This window comes from Emericellopsis atlantica (assembly GCF_019669845.1).
Source record: "Emericellopsis atlantica unplaced genomic scaffold F5Z01scaffold_22, whole genome shotgun sequence".
NCBI classification, from domain to species: Eukaryota; Fungi; Ascomycota; class Sordariomycetes; order Hypocreales; family Bionectriaceae; genus Emericellopsis; species Emericellopsis atlantica.
This window is the reverse complement of record NW_025764724.1, coordinates 397,752-420,888: the sequence shown is the minus strand read 5'-3', so window position 1 is coordinate 420,888 and position 23,137 is coordinate 397,752. Positions and strand designations below refer to the sequence as shown.

Below are 23,137 nucleotides of genomic sequence, written 5' to 3'. Positions count from 1 at the left end.
GGGCTTGGCCTCAGGGCTCAGGCGCCTCCAGCCGTCTTCATCTCCAGCTTCCACGGCTGTGTGTACCTGGCTTGTTCATCGTCGTTCGTCCAGCCCATTCCCGCTGTCTCGTGCTACTGGCTACAATCCTTACTGTCATCTGAGATTTTCCAGTGTCGAGTCATCGTCATCTGTCCCACCTCGGACAGAGTTCCCGTTGCAACACAATCTCTTCATCTCGAGGTCCCGACTTGACCCCAAAGGTGCCTGACAAACTCTAAATATCTGCCACCTATCCGCCTCCAACCTCGAGTCGTCCCCCCTCGCTGCTATGCACGCGAACTGAACACCGAGCCATTGCCAGAGCCAAAACATGTCGTCGAGAACGAGAGACGCGTCCGAGCCCCCAGCCATGTCGGGCTCGCCAATACCCGAGTCGCTGACTTCAAGGTCAATAGTCGGCTCGATCCCTCGAGCCGATGCAACAGCTCGACTAGCATCGCCAGTACCTTCGGTTCCGCAGGGCACCACGCCCCCTCTCCCCCGATCAGGTTCGCCCGCGCCTGGAGCGGATAGTACACCGTTGGCCGGTGCAAATGGGGCGAGCGGGAGCTATCGCGGACCTGGCATCTCAGCGTTGGCTGCAGCATTGGGAGACTCGCTCGGGCAAGATCCGCCGCGTCACGGTACACCCTCCTATCGTGTTGGCACACCGCCTCCGCGAGCGCAGTCGCCCAGCGTCACCGGTCGGCTCACGCCCACAAACTACGGATCGTTCAACTCGCGTTCCCAAGTAGGTCCCGGAAGCGTCGCGCCTTATGAGGACGTGGACGTTGTCAAGAGGCACCTGGTTCAGCCCAGTGACGCGGGAGATCTCGCCGACTCGGAAGAAGCCTCTTTGATCAGCGGCCCCACCAAAGGTAAACAAGCCGACAACAACCTCGGGGACGACGAGTTTTCAAGCCTGCAGCTGCAGGGCGGCGACGTGACCCGACCGATTTACAAGTGGACGGAGCAGGCGGAACGGCAGAGCAAGATGCAGCGCAGCAAGAGTTTCCACCAGCCCCGACCGGAGCCCGAGCACGATACACTCGACATCAATTCGATCAAGGTGCCTGGTGGCTTCCGCAGGAACCATCTACGCCGACTAGCTGGTAGCCCTTCCGGCACCGAGCGCAGAGGTCTCCACCAGCCACACGTCGAGGCGCAACAGCCTCCGTTGTTCACGTCGAGCTTCTTGGAGTTCCTGACCATCTACGGCCATTTCGCTGGCGAGGAGCTGGAAGAAGATGACGAGGCGCTGGGTCCCAATGAGTACTTCTCTTCCGGCGAGGACACGGATGGCTACGGCAGCGGGGAGGACCACGAGCCGATGGAGGACAGTGCGCTGTTGCCGCCCTCCAAGAGGAGGCGGAGGAGAAAGGTCCGCACCACAGGCAACAACAGCCCCACAAACGCCATGATGCTTCTGCTCAAGTCCTTTGTGGGCACGGGCGTGCTCTTCCTGCCGCGTGCCTACCTCAATGGTGGTATGATTTTCAGCAACGCCGTGCTGGTTGGCGTGGCCATGCTCAGCTACTACTGCTTCGTGTTGCTGGTCAACACAAGGCTGCGGGTCGACGGCTCGTTCGGTGATATGGGCGGCATCCTATATGGCAAGTGGATGCGATTCATCATCCTGACTTCCATTGTCATTAGCCAGATTGGGTTCGTTGCGGCGTACACTGTGTTCACGGCTGAGAACCTGCAGGCCTTCATCAAGGCTGTTTCCAACTGCAAGACGTCGATCAGCATCCCCTGGCTGATCTTGATGCAAATGGTCATATTTTTGCCTTTTTCGCTCCTTCGCGACATTGGCAAGCTAGGCTTCACGGCTCTCATTGCCGATGCGTTCATCTTGGTCGGCCTCGCCTATCTGCTGTACTACGACATCATCACCCTCCATGCGGAGGGCGTTGCCGATATCATCCTCTTTAACGAAGATAATTGGACATTGTTCATCGGCACCGCCATCTTCACCTTTGAGGGCATCGGGCTGATCATCCCCATCCAAGAGTCGATGCGCCACCCAGAAAAGTTCCCCAAGGTGTTGCTGCTGGTCATGGTGATCATCACTGTTCTTTTCACCGGCATGGGAGCTGTTTCATACGCGGCATACGGCTCAGACACGGAGACGGTCGTTCTCCTCAACTTGCCGCAGGACAACCGCATGGTCAACGCCGTCCAGCTGCTGTATTCTTGCGCCATCCTGCTGTCGACGCCGCTGCAGATCTTCCCCGCGATCCGCATCGTCGAGACGGAGCTCTTCACGCGAAGCGGCAAGTACAACCCCTATATCAAGTGGCAGAAGAATGTCTTCCGCTTCTTCATGGTGATGCTGTGCGCCGGAATCGCCTGGGGCGGTGCGGATCACCTGGACAAGTTTGTTGCTCTCGTTGGCAACTTTGCCTGCATCCCGCTTGTCTACATCTACCCAGTAAGTGTACCTGTCCTTGCCTATGCGCAGACACTAACGAGTCACAGCCCCTGCTTCATCTGCGTGGCGTCGCGCGCACCAAATGGTGGAAGTATTCGGACATGGTGCTGTGTGCCTTTGGTCTCGTTGCCATGGCCTACACGACATCCCTCACGGTCCTCAGCTGGGCCAACTCTGAGCCAAAGAACCCGGGCTATTGCGACAAGAAGGGCATGGGCCTCATTTGAGTCTCACGCGCCTTTTGGATATGTACATTTGTCACCTAGAACGTACGCCTATTGTTCTCATAGATTGGGCCTCTCGGTATTTCAGATAGACCGAATTGATAGCCGTTTATAGCACTCCGTGTGTGCTCCGTACTATCAGACTAACAGTCTTTTGTGGATTATGTACGGGGTAGCTGTAGCTGTATCCGTACATGTTCTCCAACTATTATCTCCGTGCCAAGCCTCGGTCATCGATACCCCGGCGCGTGCCGATGCCGGCGCCGTCATTATCAATCAATCCGCGTAGACCACAGACCACCTTTTCCAGTCGCACACATCGGTCGGTCCTCGAACAATGCTCGTCCGCCTGCGTTGTCTCGCGCATCGAGTCAACACCCCTATTCAATCCCCACGATACTTCGCGACCAAGACAGCAAGCCGAATACCATCCAAACCGCCACCTTTCCCTACGATATCTACGTGCCCCTCGCCAACCTGCCAGTGCGCGCCGACTCCCGACCTCGACATTGATCATGATGCCAACCTGAACGGCGTGATCACAGGCTATGCAGAGCAAATACTTGTTTGCACGGGGAAAGATGACTGGCAGAGCAAGATCGAGGACGAGGATGGATTAGCGGCGCGACTGAAAGGCGTCTTTGGCCGAGGCGGCGCGTTTAGTGATGTGAGTGGCAGACAGATAGCCTCTATGGCCAGAAGAAACGTATGCTGATGCCGTGAAAAGCCATTCTGGAACGTGTCCACGCTGAATGCCTCGTTTCACAGTACGAGCGCGAACGAGGACTCGGTATACTTGCTGCCGTCTTTCAAGTACATACCAAAACTGTCACGGACGGACGACGGAGATATCAAAGCCATGGCGAAGGGCTTCGTGTTACCGAGAAAGCTGAACGTCATGCACGACGGACTGCCCGCGCAGCAACGAGAGGCCTTACTGCGGGATGACTCGTACCAGAGCAAGCTGGAAGGGGTTAGCGACGTGAAAGATATTCTGGTCCTGATATGCGGTCATGGAGGTCGTGACGAGCGATGCGGAATTCTAGGACCCATTCTGCGGACTGAGTTCGAAGACAAATTACGCTCTGGTGGCTACGTGGTGCACAAGGAGGCCGTGTCGGCTGCGGAAGACGCCAGCGGAACGGCGACTGGCGCGAGGGTCGGCCTGACAAGTCACATTGGCGGCCATAAATTTGCGGGCAATGTCATCATCTACATACCGCCGACGTTGAAGGGCCACCCGCTGGCGGGATGCGGGATATGGTATGGGCGTGTGGAGCCGAAGCACGTAGAAGGTATCGTCAACGAGACGGTGGTCAAAGGGACCGTTGTGAAAGACAAATTTAGAGGCGGCATTGACTCTGATAGACGGATACTCAGATTATGAGAATAAATATAAGAGACCATTTTAGGCTTCTCCAGGGTCTTGGGCTGCCTCGACGACAGTGGGAATTGCCTTTCCGTAGGATCGTCGAGTGAGTGATTGAGGACCAAGTCACCTAAGTTTTTTAGCTTTCATTGCCGCAAATACGATGCCTATACTCATACTGTATGATCCGGTCTGCTAATCCCAAGCTAGTTCAGGTTAGCATTGCTGGGCAGGTCTATACTCCGTCTCTGTTTGCAAAAGGGGCCCCTGCTGAAACTCGACATTGAGCACCAGGCTGGGCTTTTCCCAATCCCCAACGGAGTAAAGATTTCATCTCCGATGTTGCCATCCGGATGTCATCCAGTTCATATTGACAATTGGTCATACAGCCAACTCTCCGGACAAATGGCATTGTCCAGAGTCCGAAGTGTAGGTAATCTCCGATTCCCGTGCTCGACACTTGGAGGTACATGCATTTCATGTCGGTAAGCATTCAACACTCAGCTCTACGATTAGCTATTGCGAGACTGTTTGCAAAGTATCTGTAGCCTGGGGCTCGACAGTCAAGAGCAGCTATGAGGCTCAGGGCTTATGTCCGAGCGTGTCCTAAATGCCGGATCGTCCAATGCTGACCACACTATCTACACACGCTACTAACACGACGAGACCGATTTTAACATTACCAATCATGTCCAAAGTGAAGCTCCTCGCGCCTCTTCACCTTGGAGTGAACTCATCAGTCTGTGGGTTCCATGGCGGGCTATAAAGGAGCAGTGTTCGGACATGAGCGACAACATGATTGGAGTTCCTTCAGCTCCAGTCAAGCACACTGTCTACCTTCACAATGCTTCCCCATCACGCCGTTGCGTGTCTTCTCGCCGCCGCCTTTGCGGCTGCAGCTCCTGCTGGCCACGATAGGCACCCAACCGTGGTCAACACCACGACAGGTCGCTACGCACCGTACCTTGACGTATCTCAACCAAACGTCGCTTCATTCCTCGACATCCCATACGCCGAGAACCCAGCGGGCGACCTCCGGTTTGCTCCGCCCGTGGCAAAGTCGTATCCTGGTGACGAGGTCGTGAGGGCAACCTCTCTTCCAGCTGGATGCTTCCAGTACATTGGCCCCAACTTCCGAGGCACCATAGCTGAAAATCTCAACGCCACGCTCCTTCAACACGGGGACTTCTCCAACACAACGGAGGATTGCCTGCGACTCTCCGTGTTCGCGCCGAGTCGTGCAGTGGAAGATGCGACCCGCAAATGTGGACAAGGGAATCACCAGCAAGACAAAGCCCTCCCGGTTGTTGTCTGGATTCATGGGGGTGGCTGGGCACTCGGGGGTATCAATGTCCCCTTTCAACTTGCTCCAAACTGGGTGGAGCGAAGCCAGGAGCACATTGTGGTGCAAATCCAGTATCGTCTGAATCTTCTCGGCATGCCCGATGCTGCTGGCCTGGCTGAGACTGGTAACAATCTCAACTTGTTCGTGCTGGATCAGAGACTGGCCGTCGAATGGGTCCGGGACAACATTGCTGTTTTTGGGGGAGATCCAGAGCGTATAACGTTATGGGGTGAGAGCGCCGGCGCATACTCGAGCGATGGTTTCCTGTTTGCCTACCCGCACGATCCCATTGTCCAGGCCGTTGTCTCTGACTCTGGCAATGCGGTCGCCATGGGCAGCGTAGTCACTGGCCCATCGGACCACAGTGCTTTCTCAACGGCCGCAAAGGCGCTTGGCTGTGGCGGCCTTGACCCAGGCGAGGAGCTCGCCTGCATGCGCAAGGTACCTGCATCGTCCATCAAGCGATATATACAAGCCGATGCCGGTCAAGGCGGTGCCATCGACGACGGCGCGGTGTTCAACGCCTTTGCTGATAACGTGACGATCTTTACCGACTACCAGCGGAGGATCAAGGAAGCCGGCTCAGACTTCCCCAAGCATATCCCTCTTCTGATCGGCACAAATACCAACGAGGGGGCAGCCGTCGTGCCGTACGACTTCCCAGGCAGCGAGACAGCAACGCAACTTCCAGCCGACTTGGAAGCCATAGCTGATTTCTTTGAGAACACTCTAGACTGTTCCACCTCTGTGGAGGTCCAGCTCCGCGCTCAGGCCGGCGCGCCGACGTACCAGTACCTGTACGATGGAAACTTTACCAACATATCCCCACGACCTTGGCTTGGTGCATACCACACAGCAGAGTTGCCTTTGGTCTTCGGCACTCACGAGACCTACGGACCTTCCTCGCCGTTTGAGAAGCTGCTGAGTGAGAAGATGCAGGATCGGTGGCTGCAGTTTATGAAGGATCCGGCCAACGGTCTCAAAGCCGCAGGCTGGCCTCAAACATCGGCGGGAGGGCAAAGATCCCAGATTGCCTTGTTGGGTGCTCGTGACGAGGTCGAGCAAATTGTTGACGTTGGCAGCCTGCTCATGGATTGCCCCGAGGGCAGTGGTAGCTCGTAGCGACAGTGTGGCATCTTTCAATATTGGTCGTCGGAACGGTTGAGTTCTGTTCGGGATGCAGGATGCAGGATGAGGGAAGGGTCAGGAAGTCGCCGATCGCATAGGGGTAACCGTTTTGCCATTAAACATTGAACATATGTCGTACATCAATTCACACCTGCAATCAAATATCATCGATACAGTCTTTTGACTTATGATACCGCCAGAAAATTGATGGACCAGAGTTTCAGGCCATGTAGGGTGAGGGTAAATTGCAGAATGCGTCAATGGAACCAGGTTTACAGACATCAGTCGCCAGACATGTCATCGCCAGGGTGACACGTGATTTCGCGTCCGAAAATCTTACGACGCTAAATCGAGTTCGTGTCATTGATCACCACCTCACTCGAGTCCTATAGCCAACATTTTCTTTTTTTCATTCCATGCGCCCAGTTACACTTCCTACTGAAACAAACATGGAGTAGCTTTGCAGCTCTTGCTGCACTGTAGTTACCGCCCCCAAATACGAAAAAGCTGCGCCAAGACTTGATCAATACATGCTCAAGCCACAACGACGAGACTGCTATATCATACATATACATGAACACTAGGACATTGCTTCCCAAAGTCAATGTGAATATGGCGGCGATGTTCTGCGCCAGATCTTGGACTGGAAGGCTATGCCGTCCCCGGGCTTCACGCTTCCCTACAAAACATGCCACTTTCTACCGGCCATCATCAACGTCCTCACATCCACCTACACAGCCAAGATCCTCACACACACGCCGCCGTATCCTCTTCCTCCTCCTCGGCACCACCACATTCCTCCTCTTCGCGACCCCGGCCAAACCGCCCACTCTCAATGAAACGACATTCGTCCCCTACACCATCACCTCACGCGCTTCTCTATCACCAGCGTCCTTCATCCTGACGCTGGTCCCGCAAACACCCAACCCGGAGCCCATGTATTTGCTCCCTGGCACCAATCGCTGGCGCCACCCACTCTGGAGCGTCGAGTTCAAGCAGCCCGAGGTGCAGATCTCGAGGCACTACACCCCTCTCCCGCCGCAATCCAAGGACGGCGATGATATGTTGGACGGCGCCGAGAGCGAGCGCAACGGCGCTCTGCGGTTCTACATCAGGGCCCATTCCGATGGTGAAATGTCGCACTACTTGCGGAGGCTTCGCCCACATGACACGGTGCAGCTACGAGGGCCTCACATTGGCTTTGACCTGGTGAAACGGCTTGGCGCCTGCAAGAACATTGTCTTCCTCGCGGGCGGCACTGGTCTCGTGCCGGGCATGCAGGCTGCGAGGGTGGCGCTGGACGGCTACGAGGACACCAACGTCTCCCTCCTCTGGGCTGTCCGCTCGCGCAAGGATATACAGAGCACGCCACCATCAGAGGTCAGCAACGGCTGGTGGGGGAGCAGCGGACCTACAGAGATACAAGCAGCAGAAGGCTTGTCGCCAATAGCGAGACAGCTCGCTGACATGAAAGCGCAGTACGGGAAGCGCCTGAGTGTCCAGGTGGTCGTGGACGAAGAGGGATCGAGCTTCCAGCCAGTCCATTTGCAAAAGGCCCTGCTCGACATTGGAAAGGATGACAAGCTCGTGTCCAATCCGGGATCCGGATGTGCGTTGCATGATCAAAAGCTGAGCGAGCAGGCAAGTGAATTCGAGGGAGATGCAGGGCCGAATTGTGCCTGCTCGCCTGTCGAGGGCACGCTCCCCGGCAAAAACCTGTTCATCATCTCCGGACCAGGTGGCTTCGTCAAGCATTACGCTGGAGACAAGGTCTGGCAGGGAGGCCGGCAGACGCAAGGGCCAGTTGGGGGAGTAGCTGCGCAGCTGCAGAAGAAGAACCCCCAACTGGCCAAAGAATGGCTTGTGCTAAAACTGTAAGATAGAACCAGAAGCTGTATGTACATCACTCTGTGTGCGAATAGGCGAGCAGGTTAGAAGTCGAAGAAAGTATTCGAGTTGTAGTCTATAGATGGAATTGCAAATAATAAGAGCGCTGCTTTCTATGATGATGGGCAAAGGCTAATTAGACGCCATTTTCGTACACACTCATGTGCTCTGCACCTTGCGGTAGGAAGGCGGCTTCATGGTCCGACTGATGACTTTGCCGAGATAAGGAGGAACGAGAGAAATCGAAGCGATGGCCAGGACACGCCATAAGAAGCCCCTGGAAGATTGTAAGCAGATGCGGCAGTACATGTTGAGGAAATACGTACCAGGTAATGATAAACTCGAGATCAAAGTAGCGACCCAGGAAGGGCATGGATCCGAGATAGAACAGAAACGTGCCGAGGATACTGACAATCATGACGGGGTGCCACGTTGTAATTTCAATGGCCACCATGAGCAACTCGTTCAGCACCAGCACCGTGTAGCTGACAGCCACCATCTTGGGGCCATCAACCTCGGTGAAGATCTGCGACAGTCCCTGAATCATGCCGCCTTGGTAGATCGACACGAGCACCCAGATGAAAAAGGTGCGATACGACAGTGAGCGACCCGAGGTGAGCTCTTTGTACAGCTCGGGGTATAAGTTGGCAAGATTTTCGTCGACATCCTTGTCCAGGACAAGCGAAAGGACGGGGAAAGCCGTGTAGACAGTGGCATAACCCACAAGAAGCCAATCCTAAGTAAGCCGTTAGCAAGAGGTCCATCTCCCCAACGGAAAAGTGTGCTCGCTCACCTTGTACAAACCCTCCGGCTCAAACTTCAAAGCAATACTGTACATGGTCTGGCACACGGCAATGATAAGACCGCGATGGATGACAAATTGCGCGAGCTTGGCACTGCGCTTGTAACTGTTGCGACCGTGCCACACGAGCAACTTGACCAGGTGGCAGAACTGCTCAATGGAAAAGTCGGCTGCGAGACTCGCCTGGCGACCTTCCTTGCCAACGATACCAACACCAACATCCGCTGCCTGGATCATCGACACGTCGTTGCCACCATCGCCAATGCAGCACACTCGTTTCTTGGTAAACTCTTTGATGAGCAGGGCGACCTCGGCCTTCTGGGTCGGCGAGCAGCGCGAGGCTACGACGGTAGGCAGTGTGACGGCGATGGAGATGAACTCCTTGCGAAAGTGCGTCAAGAACAGGGCGAGAGACTCTCCGTCAATGAGCAGACAGGCGTCCGTCTTGCTCCGCAGAAAGTCGAGATGATCCTGCGCATTGTCTTTCCTCTTGAGCTTGGCGACGGTATAGATGTACTGCCCTCGCGCGACGAGCTTGGAGCTGACCGCAACGCAGCGCGCAGTCTCGACCTTGTCACCCGTCAACATCCAAATCTTGATGCCGGCGTTGCGAAGAAGTTCCAACGAGGGTTTGACATCGCGCTGCAGCTTGTCTTCCACACCCGTGACCCCTAGTAGCTCGAGGTCGGACTCCAGATAATGCGAGACAACCCTCTGCATACCAGCCTCACGGCCGGTGATAGCCAAGGAGGCCTCTTGGTGTCTGGACGCAAACTCTTGATACTGAGACAGGGAGAGCTTCTTGCGTCCGACAACAAGTGTACGTAGACCCTCGCGGGCCATGTTGGCCGTTTCCTCGTCGAGCCAGTCATTTGCTACCACAATGTTGCTCATGACCGTGTCTGCGCCTTTTTGGTAGAACCAGATCTCGCCAGTCGACAGGTCTGGATTCCTGATGTTGGTGTCTGTGTGGAAGTGAACCACGATGCCCATGCGCTTGCCGTCGGAGGTGAAGGGGAACACGTCCAGAATCCGTACACGAACCACAGGCCGACCATTTTCAGTGGACTCGAGTGTCATGCTGGTGCGGTCGCGAGAGGCCAAGCGCAGGCCGACAGACTCGGTCCAGCGGACGATTGCGATTTCATCAGGGGATGATGCCTGATACGATGTGACTTCTTGCCCGTCTTCGAAATCTGTGGTAGGCGTCACATTGTGACACAACGCCAACGCGAGAACGACATCACGCACACGGGACCCGATCTCCCTCCTTGTACGTGTGGCGCCTTGATTCGCGGCAGCAGTAAAGGTCGATGAAGGTGTAATCAGGGCGGTCTGTGACGAAGGGTCTGTCGTGGGTTGAATGTAAAACCCTTGGCGAACGTAGGATGTGACTTCCTCCATCGCTTCGTTCGCGTACGAGACGGTTCCGACGTGGATCTTCTTCATGTCCATTTCATTTTGCGTGAGCGTACCGGTCTTGTCACTGAGTAGGTACTCGATACGACCCAGATCCTCAGGGATTGTACTTGTGCGAACAACAGCGCCAGGGATACCCGGATCGCGCTGGATGAACCAAGAAAAAGCGCTCTTGCCCATGTCCAGATTGACGCGCAAACTGATGGGCACAATGGTCGAGAATAGAACCAAGAAGCGCATAATCTTGACGTACCACCGGTTGCCCTCGGTATTTTCGAAGCCTTCTAGGGCCACCAAGATCACCGACAATGCCAACGTCAGGGCGCAGAGAATCTTGGTCAACGAGTTGATCTCGTATTCGAGAAGGCCTGTTTTGGAGCGAGACGGCGAAGTTGACAGGGCTGAGCGTGTGTGCGGCCCCGTGTAGATGATGACTGCCAGCGTGGTAGCCTGCGAGGCAATGATCGTGTTTGCCCATGCTGTGTTGTCGATGGACAGCGGTGCAGATTTGCCGTCATCCCTTTGAAGTGAGGACTGCTGGTCCATGGCATCTTGCCTCGACGGAAGCAGCTCTAGTGCGCCCAGGAATTCATTGACCTTCTTGTCCGGTTTGCCCCCCGTCACGCGCAGGCGCACAAACTCCTCTAATGGAAGGTTTTGTGATATCGCCGAGGCAAGTCTCAGCTTCCAGTCTGTCTCGCCATCGAGTTGATCTGTGCGGATAAAGGTCTCTCCCACAGTGCCCGACTGCTCCTCGTTCTTGAGTGATTCCACCTCGGTCTGCTTTCCTTTCGCACTTGCACTCCCCGACTCATCCAATGCAAGCAACGCCTCTTCCTCCGCGTACTCCTTTGCTGGAATGACCTCACCGCTCTCGACCACATTGGAGCATTGTAGTATTACAACATCGGCAGGGACTCTCTGCCCCTTTGAGAGCTTCAGGACGTCGCCGACCTTGAGATCCTTTGACTTTTTACTGATTTCACAGACCTGGGAAGACGACTGCGCGTCTCCGCCCTCTTCCTCTTCTCGGATGTCTGTCAGGTCATGTCGCTGAGCCTTCTGCCCCCTCGATTTCTTCCTCTGCGAGTCAGACTTGAGTTGCCTCCGTGGCCTCGCAGTTCCAGAAAATGAAGGCTCGTCAAAGTGCAAGACCCTGTATTCCTCCGAATTTGCCTCGGTATCTCGTTTCCGCCTGCCAATGTCGTCAAAGGCCTCTTTTCCCATGGTAATCAATAGGACGAAAGCAAGCGGTGCGATGTACGTCGACAGATATCCAATCCTGAGAGCCGGTATCGCCTGCGACAGGGCTACCAACAAGAAGTACATGTTGAAGAAGAAGGAGAATTCGTTCCACAGCGTGATCGGCAGAAATGTGAATGCGGTATACTTGGCGTTCGAGATGATGTTTGCCGGGAATCGCGTGGCCTGGGTCGAGCCGACAGCAACCAGACGGGATGCAGACGGATCGGCCTCCTCTTGATCGTCGCCATCTTCTTCGTCGCCCTTCTTGGATCCCGACATGAAGCTCGGTAGCCGTACCCGTGAACCTCTCCGAGAACCGCGATCGCTCGTCAGTGATCGTCGGCCGGCATGCTCCCCGAGGAGCGGGCTATCGTCGTCGCCATGGCCTTCACCATCGGAGTAGCGCGATCTCGACCCTTCGCCTAGCAAGCCTTCGGTGTCCTCCCCCCATTCGTCTCTGTTTTGGCCAAGGTCACCATAGCCACGGCCACGCTTGTTACGTCGTAGGCCCCCCATGCGCAGCTTCCGCAAAGCTATCCGTGATGTTCCCTGCTCGCCGCCACCCGAATGTCGTTGTTGTTGTTGCGATGCGCCGCGCGTCGGCTCCGTGGAAATCGGGTCGAGCTCCTGGATGTCGAGATCCAGGTCGGAGTCGGAATCATGTGTCGGTGAGTCGGGCGGCTGCGGCTGTTGTGAGCGTGGCGAGGAAGACATGGCCTCGGGCGTGCTCGATAAAAGAAGTCTGTGGTCGTCGTTGGGATGGAGGTGACTGGGAGCTTATGACTTTACAGTCATGTCGGTCGATCCAACTTGGCGACGTGTCTCAAGATGCCGCATGCCCAGGAGGCTCAGCGCCGGCGATGGGTAGGGCAGTAAATCGAATTCGAGGGGGGATGCGTGACCTTTATATCCAGGAATGAAATGCTATTTAGGATTTATCCAAGTACACGAACGGCGAGGTTGGCAGCGGCTCGTCGCGGGCGCCGTCAATCATCATGTGGATGTGGATACTGGAGATGTAATAAGGTAATGCGTACGTCGCCGGAATCCAGGGGACTAAAAGTGGCGGTGCACACTGGACAGCTGCAGCCTGGCTTGTCAAAGATCGTGGCTTAGCCTCAGTCACTTTTCGTCTCTACATATTTACTGTTGGTGACAGGTATGGGCACTAATTACTAGTAATTATTTCTAGACTTCTATAGCAGATTACCCCATTGCACTGCACTGCGACCGGCGGTGGGATGGCCATTTGCTGGTTCATGTCACTAACAAGATCATTTGGCCCGATCACATGGCTGCACCATGCTTGATGTATCAGCTTGTTGACAGGAGACAGCGACAGATTTTTGCCAGAGCACAGTCCTCGATGTCGAGCGTAGCACTCAAGCGAATGCCCAATGACTAGCGCTAGAAAGAGCTGTTCCGTAACTGAAGCTTCTAGTACGTAGCCCATGCATTGAGATATTTGAGAAACTCGCCGAGGTCTGTCGTGATTAATACGGTTTGACGGGCCCCACCAGAGCTCCGGCCATGCTAAGGACCGGGCCTAACTACCGCAAGCTGTTGCACTTATTTCGCAGCCTCAGCCCAAGCACAAAGGCTCCATTTACTATGGCGCAAGTAGACAGTAATTAAGCATGTTATACCTAGACGAAAGATTTTCGTCTCAGCTGCTCCTTTACGGCACCATCGTCCTCTGGATGCGTTCTCTGTTGTTGTGCGGCCTCATATGAGCCGGCTAATCGCCGGGCGGCCTCCAGGGTGCATCAGTGCTAATGATGACACTGTAATTGCCAAGGCACTCACTCCTTTTGGCCCGGACGCTCCTGACTGCCCTGCCTGTCCAGACGGTCCCCTTGCGCCGCGTCTGCCCCAGTCCGAAGAATCTTTGGCATTCCGCACAACATTGCCAGCCTCATACATTGACACCATGAATAAAGACGCATAGAGTGGTTCATCTAATTATTTCTCTTTTTGTGAGTCCAACCCCTCGCGCCGTTCGCGAGCCTCGACGGCCCCTGCAGCTTGTCGCGCATCGTCATCACGCATGGTCGCTGACACGTAGCAGCATCGTCACGCTGAGCTGTTCTTCCTCGCCCACGCAGCATGGCGGCCGAGGCGCTTCCGAACTCGTCGTGGCATCCGGCGCTGATGCCCGATCACGAGTCGCCGACGAAACTGTCGCCTCAACTCGAACCACAGCCCTCGGCTGGTACATCTCCCGATTCGCTGCACAACGGCACGCCCCTCGAACAAGATCCGGAGCCCTTCCATCTTGACGAACAATCTGAAAGTACCGGTATCAATAATAGCAACACTGTACGCATCGATCCTCTACCTGGCCACCTTGGTGACGAAGGCGGCGCATGGCTAACCATGGAACAGTCTGTAGGGAGAGCTCCATCGAAACACGCTAGCTCCATGTCCTTTGCGCGTACTGTCTCCCATGAAGTCAGTTTCGCAGACGGCGACGAGGACGAGGCCGACTGGACGCTACAGAGAACAGACACAGACCCCTTCAAGTTCATGGCGCCTTCAGATCGATCCAACACATTCCCAGTTCCTGCGCCTATCGTCCCCAACGGCGCGGTTGAGCAACCGCTGCCCGCCAACCAGGCCATGGAGGCCTTCGGCGAATCTGAGGATCAGGACTGGGAACTGGGAGACGACGGGGAGGATCTGTCTCCATCGCAAGGCGAGCAAGATCAGCAAAGTCTGCCGTCGGGTGCTGGGCCGTCAGAGAGCCGACATGGTCCCACCAGGTCGATGGGTGGTGATGCGCAGCCAAACGAAGACGATGCCGCTGAGACGCGCTTCGAAGAGGGCATGCCACTCCTGGCAGGCTCTGACAGCCACCGCGCCGAGTCGACGACCACGCAAAAAAAGCAAGGACCTGACTTGTTTGCCGAAGACGAGCCCAACGACGACGATTTCTTTGGTCAGATCGGAAACTCTGCCCCCTCTGATGAGCCTCCCATACAGCCACTCGAGCGAAAGTCGACATCGCAAGTAATGGGTGACCTATCCACCGAGCCACCTTCGAGGCAGAATACCTTTGGGACTTTGCAAGAGGATGACGAACCACCCTCTGACGCTGCCAATGAATCCACGGCCCAAGCGCCTACCCGCGGCGGTCATAGGAGGACTAAGACTCAAGACTTGAAAGCAAAATGGGAGGCTGCGTTGATGGACGATGAGGACGATGACTTGCTCCTGGATGATGACGAGGAAGAGAACAAGGACTTGGACACAGCTGGATTCCTTGGAAGCGACGACGAGGGGCTTCTTGAAAATGATGGGGGTGAGCCCGCACCAGCGCCACAGCAACCTGCTTCGAGGCAGACATCGAGCTCGAATCCGTACGCTCCACAATCATATCAGCAACCCGCTACGGTGCCGGCGCACTCGAGCCAGCAGTCTGCGACAGGGTCATACTTTAACCCACCCGCCCCAGCCAACGCCTTCGCAGGCGGACAGCAGTATGGACGGCCCCCGCTGCCCGGCTCTGATCAGCCCAAGGCGCAGAGCTTTGCAGACAAGGCCAAAGGCGGTTACTCCTCGCCATACGACCTACCAACTGACATCGTTGCGAGCGTGCCAAAGCCTCGCAAGAGGCCGAGCGTGCAGCAGATGTATGCGCCAAGTTCCGCGGCTCAACAAGCACCTCCCCCAGGTCCTCCAAATATGTCCGCGCCGCCTCCGCTGCCGCCACAGTCCAACTCGCGACCACAGTCCAGCCACGAATCGCCTGGCGGTGCCTCTTTGACCCAGAAACCTTCAACAACCTCTTTGCGTAGCAAGGGCAGCTTTTTCGAGGACTTGCCCATAGCCCCAAAGGCACGCCCTACCTCAAGGCAGAGTTACCGAGCACAGTCACCTGTGCAGCAGCAACCTGGTCCACCTCAAGGTCCACCGCAGGGTCCTCCTCGTGAGCCGTCCTTAGGTCCTTCGCCGCTAGGCCAGTCTACCAGGAGCCAGCCTTCGTCCGATCCGTCGGGAATCCCTAACCTGGTACCTCCCGAAAGAGTGAGCCCATACGCCGCATTGCAGTCTGGTTCGGGCCACATCCCACCACCATCTGGCAACAGTTCTCGATACTCGCCCGCGCCTGGACAGGCCCCAGCAACAGGTGCGGTTCCTCCACCTGGCGGCACGAGATATTCCCCCGCCCCCCCGCAAGTGCCTCGACAGGCGAGCTACAGTCCGTCGAGAACCCCTTCCACCACAACGCCGCCCGTTCTTCCTCATCAACCTAGAACGTCGAGCCCCTTGGCCCACTTCGAAAGCAGCTCCTTGAGACCTCATGCCGAGGGCTTTGAGCGCCGCTCTAGTAGTTCCTCCTTCGAGCCACGGTTGAACAGGGTACCGTCTTTACCCCCCACGCGAGAGGTCGACGAGGAGGAGGATCACTCTGGTGACGGTGCGCCCTTGGGGACGCGTCACTCGTCTGCAGAATCCAAGTATGCTCCTTCTGCAGTCACTCGGCAAACACCGCCGCCTCCAGGGATGCCACGGTATGCCTCTTCACCGCTGTCTCCACCTAAACGAGCGACACCGAACTACGCTCCCCAAGCATCGCAACAACCACAGGCTGCGCAAGCTGGGTTTGTACCTCCTCCGAGAGCGCAGACTCACTCTCCTGGAGCGTCTGCACCCACCACACAAGCCTCTGCAACAAACCATATCCCCCGTCCTTCATCGACGCAATCACATGCCACCCCGGAAGCTACCAAGTCAACTCGACAGCCCCCATATGCCAATCACTCACGCGTCCGCGGGCAATCTATCACCATGACCATGGTTGCCCCAACAGATGGCCGAGAGCAAGATCCCCTACAGCGGTGGAAAGGAGTTCCCCTTTTCACCTGGGGTGCTGGAGGCGCTGTTGTCACGTCATTCCCAAGAAGCATACCAAGGTACTCAATGGGATCGTCGACGCCCACAGTCACCAGAACTCCTGGTGAGGTCAAACTGCAGAATATCCGAGACATTGACACATTGCCTGAGCGTCTGATCAACTTCCCCGGTCCTTTGAAAGGAAAATCCAAGAAGAAGGAAACCATCGCTTGGCTGGCTTCTGGCATCGAAATACTCGAGAAAGAATTGCCAGACTTATCTTTCCACTCAGAACTCTCCACAGAGGTAAAGAGGAGCTTTGAACGCTTGTTGCTTTGGAAGATTCTACGGGTCTTTGTCGAAAACGACGGAGTCCTGGAAGGCAAGGCAAATGTCGACAAGGCCGTCAGGGACATACTATCTCCAGAAGCCAACAGCTCAGACGATGCCCACGCCGGCGCATCTGTGACGGCCATGCAAGCGGACGCTGTTGACGCGGGCTCTATGGAGGCTATTCGAGCCAGTTTGTTCAAGGGCGACCGGGAGTCTGCGGTTTGGTCTGCGGTCGACAAGCGCCTATGGGGGCACGCCATGCTCATCGCCAACACAGTGTCACCAGACCTGTACAAGCAAGTGACACAGGAATTCGTGCGTAAGGAGGTGAATTACCAAGGTCACAGCAACGAGTCCATGGCAGCCCTTTACAAGATCTTGTCTGGCAATTACGAGGACTGTGTCGATGAGCTTGTTCCGTCGCATGCGCGCGCTGGCTTTCAGCTACTATCAACCACCGGAGCAGCGTCGGGTCCTGCCAAGGATGCCATGGACGGGCTTGACAAGTGGCGCGAGACTTTGGCCCTCGTGTTGAACAACCGCAGCCAAGGCGATGTGCAAGGCCTCAAGGCCCTTGGCAGCCTTCTGGCCAGCTACGGTCGCGCTGAGGCCGCGCACGTGTGCTTCATATTCAGCAAGGCTGCCTCGATATGCGGGGGCCTTGATGACCCGACTGCGGACTTTGTCCTCTTGGGCTCCGACCACAAGCAACAGTCCTCACACTTTGGTAAAGAGACTGAGGCGCTCCAGCTCAGCGAGGTTTTCGAATATGGACTTTCGCTAGCGGGCGCCGTCGGAGGTCTGCCTCATCTTGCTGCGTACAAGTTCCAGCATGCCCTTACCCTTGCAGAGCATGGCCAACGCGATAAAGCTTTGCAGTACTGCGAGTCGATTGCGGCTGCCATTTCTTCGCAGACCAAGAGATCGCCGTACTACAATCCATATGTAGCAGCTGGCGTGGATGACCTGATCGCTCGTCTCAAACAGGTACCGAAAGGGGAGTCTGGATCGTGGATCTCCAAACCCAGCATGGGCAAGGTTTCAGATAGCATGTGGAACAAGTTCAACAAATTCGTTGCCGGTGATGACGAACAGCAGGGTGCTCCGGGAGCTGATGGCAGCCCCTTTTCGCACATCGGAGGTGGTACACCCACGATCAGCCGGTCACCCTCTACCAACAATTTCGAAACGTACGGCGCTGCCGCACCCGCATACGGAATGGTTGCTTCACCCCCTGCCGCCGCAATGCCGTCCAAGTATGCGCCTACGAGTGCTTCGCCATATCAACCCTCGTCGCAATACGCCCCTGCGCCAGTCGGACAAGGACAGCCCGGAGCGCCGCAAGAGGCATCCTATCCAGCTCATGGCCACAACTCATACGCCCCCACATCTGGTTACCAGCCATCGGAGCCTAGCGGCGAAATGCCGGCCTCGCCCAACTACGGCGGCTACCAGCCTCATGTCCAACCCCAGTCACCAAACATGCCTGGCAGTTCCGGTGCCCAACAAGGGCCGGCGGAAACGCAGGGCGCTTACAACCCTCCTGACTATGGATACGCACCTCCACAGGATTTCTCGGCTACTAGGCAAGAGGATAACCATGTGGACGAGCCTCGGTCAGGGGGATACGAGCCACCTGCTCAGCAATCGTATGGGTACGAGCCCCCATCGTATCAACCCGACTTCACTGCCGATAACGATGAGGACACTAAGCCAAAGAGGGGCATGATGGATGATGGAGACGATGCACCAAGACCGTCATCCCAGCAATCCAAAGCAGACAAGGACCGCGAAAATGAGGAGATGTTCCGGAAAGCGGCAGAAGAAGATGGTGAGCTTTGTGTACTCTCTCGGATGGCATAGGTGCTAACTCTCCCATAGCGAAGCGCGCTGAGGCGGAAAAGGCCAACAAGAAGGGCTGGGGTTTGAGCGGCTGGTTTGGTGGCAAGAAGCCTGCCTCGCCCAAGCCTGGCGAGAGCCCCAAGAAGCCTGTGCGCGCCAATCTTGGCGAGGCGAGCAGCTTCGTCTACGACCCTGATCTGAAGCGCTGGGTGAACAAGAAGCCCGGAGCAGAGAATACTCCGGCCAAGACAGCCACGCCCCCTCCCCCTCGCGCTGGTCCCCCCGGCCCCAGATCGATGTCTGGCACGCCGCCGCCTCCTATGAGTACACCTCCCCCTATGCGGTCAGCTTCTGGAGGTCCGCCGCCTCGATCCATCCCTTCTTCGAACACCTTGCCCAGCCTCAAGGCCCCGGCCTCGAACGACAACCTAAGCATGCCACCGCCGTCTGCGCCCATGGCTCGCTCTGTTTCCAGCCAGAGCGCCGGCGCACCTCCGAGCGCACCCCCCAGCCGACCTGGTACTAGTATGAGCAATGCGAGCAGCATCGACGATTTAATCGGTGCTGCCGCACCTCGCAAGCCTGGTCAAAAGAAGGCCAGAAAGAGCGGTCGATATGTTGACGTAATGGCAAAGTGAGATGAAGCGAAGCAACACGACAAGAGAGACACGGCGTCGGGATACCATTGTTTTTGAAATTGTGTACGATAGAGCCCACATATGCACATGATGCTGTAATAGTAGCCTTGACATCCATCCAGCAAGATGGATTTATACAAGCTTTGCATCGCGAGCAAATCATTGCTCGGACAAGGTCATCATTTTTCATCATCATCAGTGGATTGCATACTCCGTCAAGCAAATGTTCCTTTGCGCCGTGAAACCAAGCCCACACCTAACGCCATAACTCCCCGACTTGACTCTCAAGCACTGTAAGATTGAACATAGTACTGGGACCAGTTAGCAAAAGCTTTTGTCTTGGGGGCAGACCATGGAAAACCTACTGTGACAACGGAATCTTCCGCAGACGCATCATCGTAGTGCGGCACGTACACATACAAGATCAAGGCGTGGTCATCCGCAAAGCACGCAATCACTCTCCCTTCCAGCCGTCCTACACTCAACACTCGACTCCAGTCTTTGCCGTCCACGCGGACACTTGCCCATTTCTCAGGGCCCATCTCTCTAAACTTTGTGCTCGGGTGCTCGTCCACCGGCATATCCAGCTGTGCAGGGTCCAGTTCTGGGTTCTCGAGGCCGGACCAGACGCTGCTGATATCCGTCGTCTCGGTATTGATCCTCAGCCGGAGGGAGCCATGCATGTTCGCGCTCAACTCTAACTTGGGCGACTTGTTCCCCGGAGGCACCAGGGCCAGTTTGGTAAAGCGGTCCGAGATGGCTTTGAGTTGGAGCAGCGGCGGTAGCTGGATGTGCACGTCGGGCTCGCGGACCTTGGGCTGCATAATGGTCTCGACGGTTTCGGGATGCAGCACACGCACAGGGATGTCCTGGGTGATGACCTTTTCGTGTTCCCGCCGGAGTGACGTCTCGAGGTGTTCCGGGCCCAGGTTCATGTCCTCGTCGTCGGCAAAGGGATCGTCTGCATTGCGATTCCTCGTAGCGGCGGCGGCGGCGACGCTGGAACTCGCGCCAGCCGCGGTGCCCTTCTCCCCCGTCATGGTGGTGATGACCATGCTCAGTATCGGCAGCCCGTCCTTCTTGGTCAGTCTGAGACTGGCGCTCATGCTGTTCTGCGCCGACTTGAGAGCTCGCTGGAGGGGTTGCAGCGGCAGCTCGAGGTTGATGGTGTTGTTGGCCTCGGCGGATTGGATGTTGTAGCCCTCAAAGAGGAAGTCCATGGCGAGTGACGCCCACACCTGTGACCCCATGTCGGGGATCACGGTGAAGCGGACCGTGTCATCGGAGACGCGGACCCAGGCTATCTTCTCGAGAGACGAGAGGGCCGCTGTGAGTTCTGCGGTCATCAGTGAGGATCGTGAGTGACGTGGAGAGAGTAGAGCATACTGGCAAAAGTGCGTATGTTCTTGAGCTCGGTCCTGAACCGCATTTTGGCATTTCCTCGATCTATCAGGGTGTTTTTGAGAAGCCTAAGAATATCTGAACAAGAAGTGAGGTTAGATAATGTTGGCATCGTCAACCGTCTGTTTGACACGGTGCTAGTTCGGCTGCCTGGAGGCGAATTCATCCTACCCTGGAGACATAACAAGCAAAACAGCCGGACATCCACGGCTAGGAATCGATGCTGAAATTGCGTATAAGAGCGAATTTCAAGTCTTATGATTTTTCGAGCTGAAACAAATATTGTATTTTCCGTAATTATGCGGTAGGTAGACAGGAATTATGAGCCTGTTCAGTCATGGCGATTTGCATTTATTGGATCATCAGTTTTAAATGCTGAAGAACGATCAAAAACATGGAGCCATGCCATTCTTAATGCACCACTCAGAAGCAAGATGAAAAGTTTCAGAACTAAAAGCTGTCCGAGAGGTAGGAGCGGCCAAGCTCCATGTGAGAAACGGAAGGCATGAACAGGTTATTCGACTTGCTGCCGTACGCCTTAACTACAACAGCTCAGGTTCTCAACACCCATAACAGAGGCATCTTTCGGAGAATACCATCAATATCTTTGAGTGCGTACCAATTATTCGACAGCCTTAGCAAATCCAGCCCAGCTTTGGTCAATATGTCGAGCAAATACGTTCCCCCTTGGAGACGCACAGAGGCATTGGCGCAGGAGTCAGGCCAGGTCTCCAGAAAGATCAACAAGTCCTGAAAAAAGAATGGCAAGCCGGGAGTTACCTTCTCCAGTAAAAAGACAACTGTTGGATGATGGAACCCCCAAGTTATTCATGCCCAGCGCGAATCCGGAATACAGGGACATGGCGACCCAAACACAACAGGACTCGGAGAACGAAGACTCTGTTGCGTCGACGGAGTACCACAAGAACAAGACACAAGAGTACTACGACAAATACGGCCATCGCAAAACTGTCCCCGGCATCAAGAAAAGTCATTTCAACTTGAGAGTTGCACCAACACGACGCGACACTCCACAGCTGCCAGAAACCCGGCTGAACTACCACGCTTGCCAGACTGCCAACACGATGGCGCGGCTACATGAGCAGGGAGTAGCAGTGTACCCAACGCCTGACTGGTATATCCAGCCTCAAGACAGGTTCTTCGTCAATAGGCACCAGACCCCCAAGCCACAGCCGCGGCCGCAGAGTTAGTTTCTCATGGACCCCGACGAGCCATGTCTGTGGCATCCGGATTCCCTACGTCGCGCAGCGGACATGGAGAAGCAAAGACAGACGGAACGCGATGGTGTGTCGGAAGGATCGTCATGGCAGTGTTCCAGCAATCCGCAGGTCTCACCCGAGCAGCCTTGGCTGCGATAAGATGCAGGAAGTGGCACCTCAATGGTAGTGCGGATATCTTCTCTGCAGTGGTACATTTGTATATGTCCGAACAAAAGTATTGGAAACGGTTGGGTCACCGTCGCGGCTCGTCGTCGTCGCTGTCGTCTCTAAAACCAGCCTCCAGACTGCATAATCGTAAGCTCAATGCGCACGTATAGCGGTTCCGCGCTCTGGACCAGACTTACTCTCTACTCAACCTCGGTGTATCGGCACTGTCCGCCCGTCCATGGCTCGCTACCATCCTCCTCGTGCGCGCATCCACCGCTCCCAGCTCTTCACCCTCGCTATCGTCGATCTCCTCGTCTCTATTGTCTATAGACAACGCATCTGCGCTCATGTGCCTTTCTTCCCGACGATTCGCAAACCGTGCGATGCGCGTAATGACCCTTTCGCGGAGCGAGCTGCCCGTGGCCGTAATGCTCTCGATAGGCAGGTATTGCGAGTAGCGCGTTCGGTAGCGGTTATATGCCGGGATCAAGACGTAGGACAGGACAACGAAGAGTGCGAGAGAGATGATCGCAGGGACGACAAGAGTCTGGCAGGTGTTCGGATTAGTGCTGTCGTGGATGATGGCGCGTGTGGCCGACGAACCTTGAGGAATGAAGTTTTGTCGCCCATCGTGGGCTAGAAAGGTGTTCGCTTGCAGCTGGGTCCCTATAATGCTACAATAACATAGTCTGAAGAAGTTGAGTGACAGTTGTGTCCCCAAAGACAGCTGATGGCCGTAGGTTAAGTTCAAGTTTTCCTTGCGCGGCTGCTGTGATGTCGGAAGCGGCCTAGTGCCAGTCGTCGTCTGCTGGGGGCTGAGCCTGA

At 55.8% G+C, this 23,137-nt stretch overlaps 8 protein-coding genes across 8 annotated transcripts; 5 read left to right on the top strand and 3 right to left on the bottom strand.

The window, feature by feature from the left end:
• Positions 1 to 169: 169 nt before the first annotated feature.
• On the top strand, positions 170 to 2,936 carry F5Z01DRAFT_242754 (transmembrane amino acid transporter protein). The gene is made up of 2 exons (XM_046258418.1): positions 170 to 2,455; positions 2,503 to 2,936. The coding sequence occupies exons 1-2, from the start codon at positions 353 to 355 to the stop codon at positions 2,680 to 2,682; spliced, it is 2,283 nt and encodes a 760-aa protein (XP_046116258.1). The 5' UTR covers positions 170 to 352; the 3' UTR covers positions 2,683 to 2,936.
• Position 2,937: 1 nt separating this feature from the next.
• On the top strand, positions 2,938 to 4,175 carry F5Z01DRAFT_242943 (Sucrase/ferredoxin-like-domain-containing protein). Its single transcript, XM_046258420.1, has 2 exons — positions 2,938 to 3,346; positions 3,407 to 4,175. The coding sequence occupies exons 1-2, from the start codon at positions 3,017 to 3,019 to the stop codon at positions 4,064 to 4,066; spliced, it is 990 nt and encodes a 329-aa protein (XP_046116257.1). The 5' UTR covers positions 2,938 to 3,016; the 3' UTR covers positions 4,067 to 4,175.
• Positions 4,176 to 4,892: 717 nt separating this feature from the next.
• On the top strand, positions 4,893 to 6,515 carry F5Z01DRAFT_638600 (Alpha/Beta hydrolase protein; the record flags this gene model as incomplete). Its single annotated transcript, XM_046262384.1, has 1 exon — positions 4,893 to 6,515. The coding sequence occupies one exon, from the start codon at positions 4,893 to 4,895 to the stop codon at positions 6,513 to 6,515; it is 1,623 nt and encodes a 540-aa protein (XP_046116256.1).
• A 276-nt stretch (positions 6,516 to 6,791) lies between these two features.
• F5Z01DRAFT_242842 (uncharacterized protein) lies at positions 6,792 to 8,472 on the top strand. Its single transcript, XM_046258419.1, has one exon. The coding sequence runs from the start codon at positions 7,095 to 7,097 to the stop codon at positions 8,397 to 8,399; it is 1,305 nt and encodes a 434-aa protein (XP_046116255.1). The 5' UTR covers positions 6,792 to 7,094; the 3' UTR covers positions 8,400 to 8,472.
• On the bottom strand, positions 8,471 to 13,001 carry F5Z01DRAFT_661547 (uncharacterized protein). Its single transcript, XM_046263889.1, has 3 exons — positions 9,202 to 13,001; positions 8,735 to 9,144; positions 8,471 to 8,685 (listed from the first exon to the last, which is right to left on the bottom strand). Exons 1-3 carry the CDS (start codon positions 12,586 to 12,588, stop codon positions 8,568 to 8,570), a joined length of 3,915 nt encoding a protein of 1,304 aa, XP_046116254.1. The 5' UTR covers positions 12,589 to 13,001; the 3' UTR covers positions 8,471 to 8,567.
• Positions 13,002 to 13,980: 979 nt separating this feature from the next.
• On the top strand, positions 13,981 to 19,523 carry F5Z01DRAFT_676208 (SEC16 protein; the record flags this gene model as incomplete). Its single annotated transcript, XM_046265231.1, has 2 exons — positions 13,981 to 18,874; positions 18,925 to 19,523. 2 exons carry the CDS (start codon positions 13,981 to 13,983, stop codon positions 19,521 to 19,523), a joined length of 5,493 nt encoding a protein of 1,830 aa, XP_046116253.1.
• Positions 19,524 to 19,807: 284 nt separating this feature from the next.
• Positions 19,808 to 20,952, bottom strand: F5Z01DRAFT_676207 (checkpoint protein hus1; the record flags this gene model as incomplete). The annotated part of the gene is made up of 3 exons (XM_046265230.1): positions 19,808 to 19,834; positions 19,889 to 20,859; positions 20,910 to 20,952. 3 exons carry the CDS (start codon positions 20,950 to 20,952, stop codon positions 19,808 to 19,810), a joined length of 1,041 nt encoding a protein of 346 aa, XP_046116252.1.
• Positions 20,953 to 21,918: 966 nt separating this feature from the next.
• On the bottom strand, positions 21,919 to 23,091 carry F5Z01DRAFT_242102 (uncharacterized protein). The gene is made up of 3 exons (XM_046258415.1): positions 22,916 to 23,091; positions 22,510 to 22,859; positions 21,919 to 22,449 (listed from the first exon to the last, which is right to left on the bottom strand). Exons 1-3 carry the CDS (start codon positions 22,940 to 22,942, stop codon positions 22,398 to 22,400), a joined length of 429 nt encoding a protein of 142 aa, XP_046116251.1. The 5' UTR covers positions 22,943 to 23,091; the 3' UTR covers positions 21,919 to 22,397.
• Positions 23,092 to 23,137: the final 46 nt, after the last annotated feature.

Coding starts and splice junctions, on each gene's coding strand:
- F5Z01DRAFT_242754 (XM_046258418.1), top strand. CDS start 353: ATGTCGTCGAGAACGAGAGACGCGTCCGAGCCCCCAGCCATGTCGGGC. Junction 2,456..2,502: donor CGCTTGTCTACATCTACCCA/GTAAGTGTACCT, acceptor AACGAGTCACAG/CCCCTGCTTCATCTGCGTGG.
- F5Z01DRAFT_242943 (XM_046258420.1), top strand. CDS start 3,017: ATGCTCGTCCGCCTGCGTTGTCTCGCGCATCGAGTCAACACCCCTATT. Junction 3,347..3,406: donor GAGGCGGCGCGTTTAGTGAT/GTGAGTGGCAGA, acceptor TGCCGTGAAAAG/CCATTCTGGAACGTGTCCAC.
- F5Z01DRAFT_242842 (XM_046258419.1), top strand. CDS start 7,095: ATGAACACTAGGACATTGCTTCCCAAAGTCAATGTGAATATGGCGGCG.
- F5Z01DRAFT_661547 (XM_046263889.1), bottom strand. CDS start 12,588: ATGTCTTCCTCGCCACGCTCACAACAGCCGCAGCCGCCCGACTCACCG. Junction 9,145..9,201: donor AGCCGGAGGGTTTGTACAAG/GTGAGCGAGCAC, acceptor CGGCTTACTTAG/GATTGGCTTCTTGTGGGTTA. Junction 8,686..8,734: donor CTCGAGTTTATCATTACCTG/GTACGTATTTCC, acceptor ACAATCTTCCAG/GGGCTTCTTATGGCGTGTCC.
- F5Z01DRAFT_242102 (XM_046258415.1), bottom strand. CDS start 22,942: ATGGGCGACAAAACTTCATTCCTCAAG. Junction 22,860..22,915: donor ACAAAACTTCATTCCTCAAG/GTTCGTCGGCCA, acceptor AACACCTGCCAG/ACTCTTGTCGTCCCTGCGAT. Junction 22,450..22,509: donor ACACCGAGGTTGAGTAGAGA/GTAAGTCTGGTC, acceptor ACGATTATGCAG/TCTGGAGGCTGGTTTTAGAG.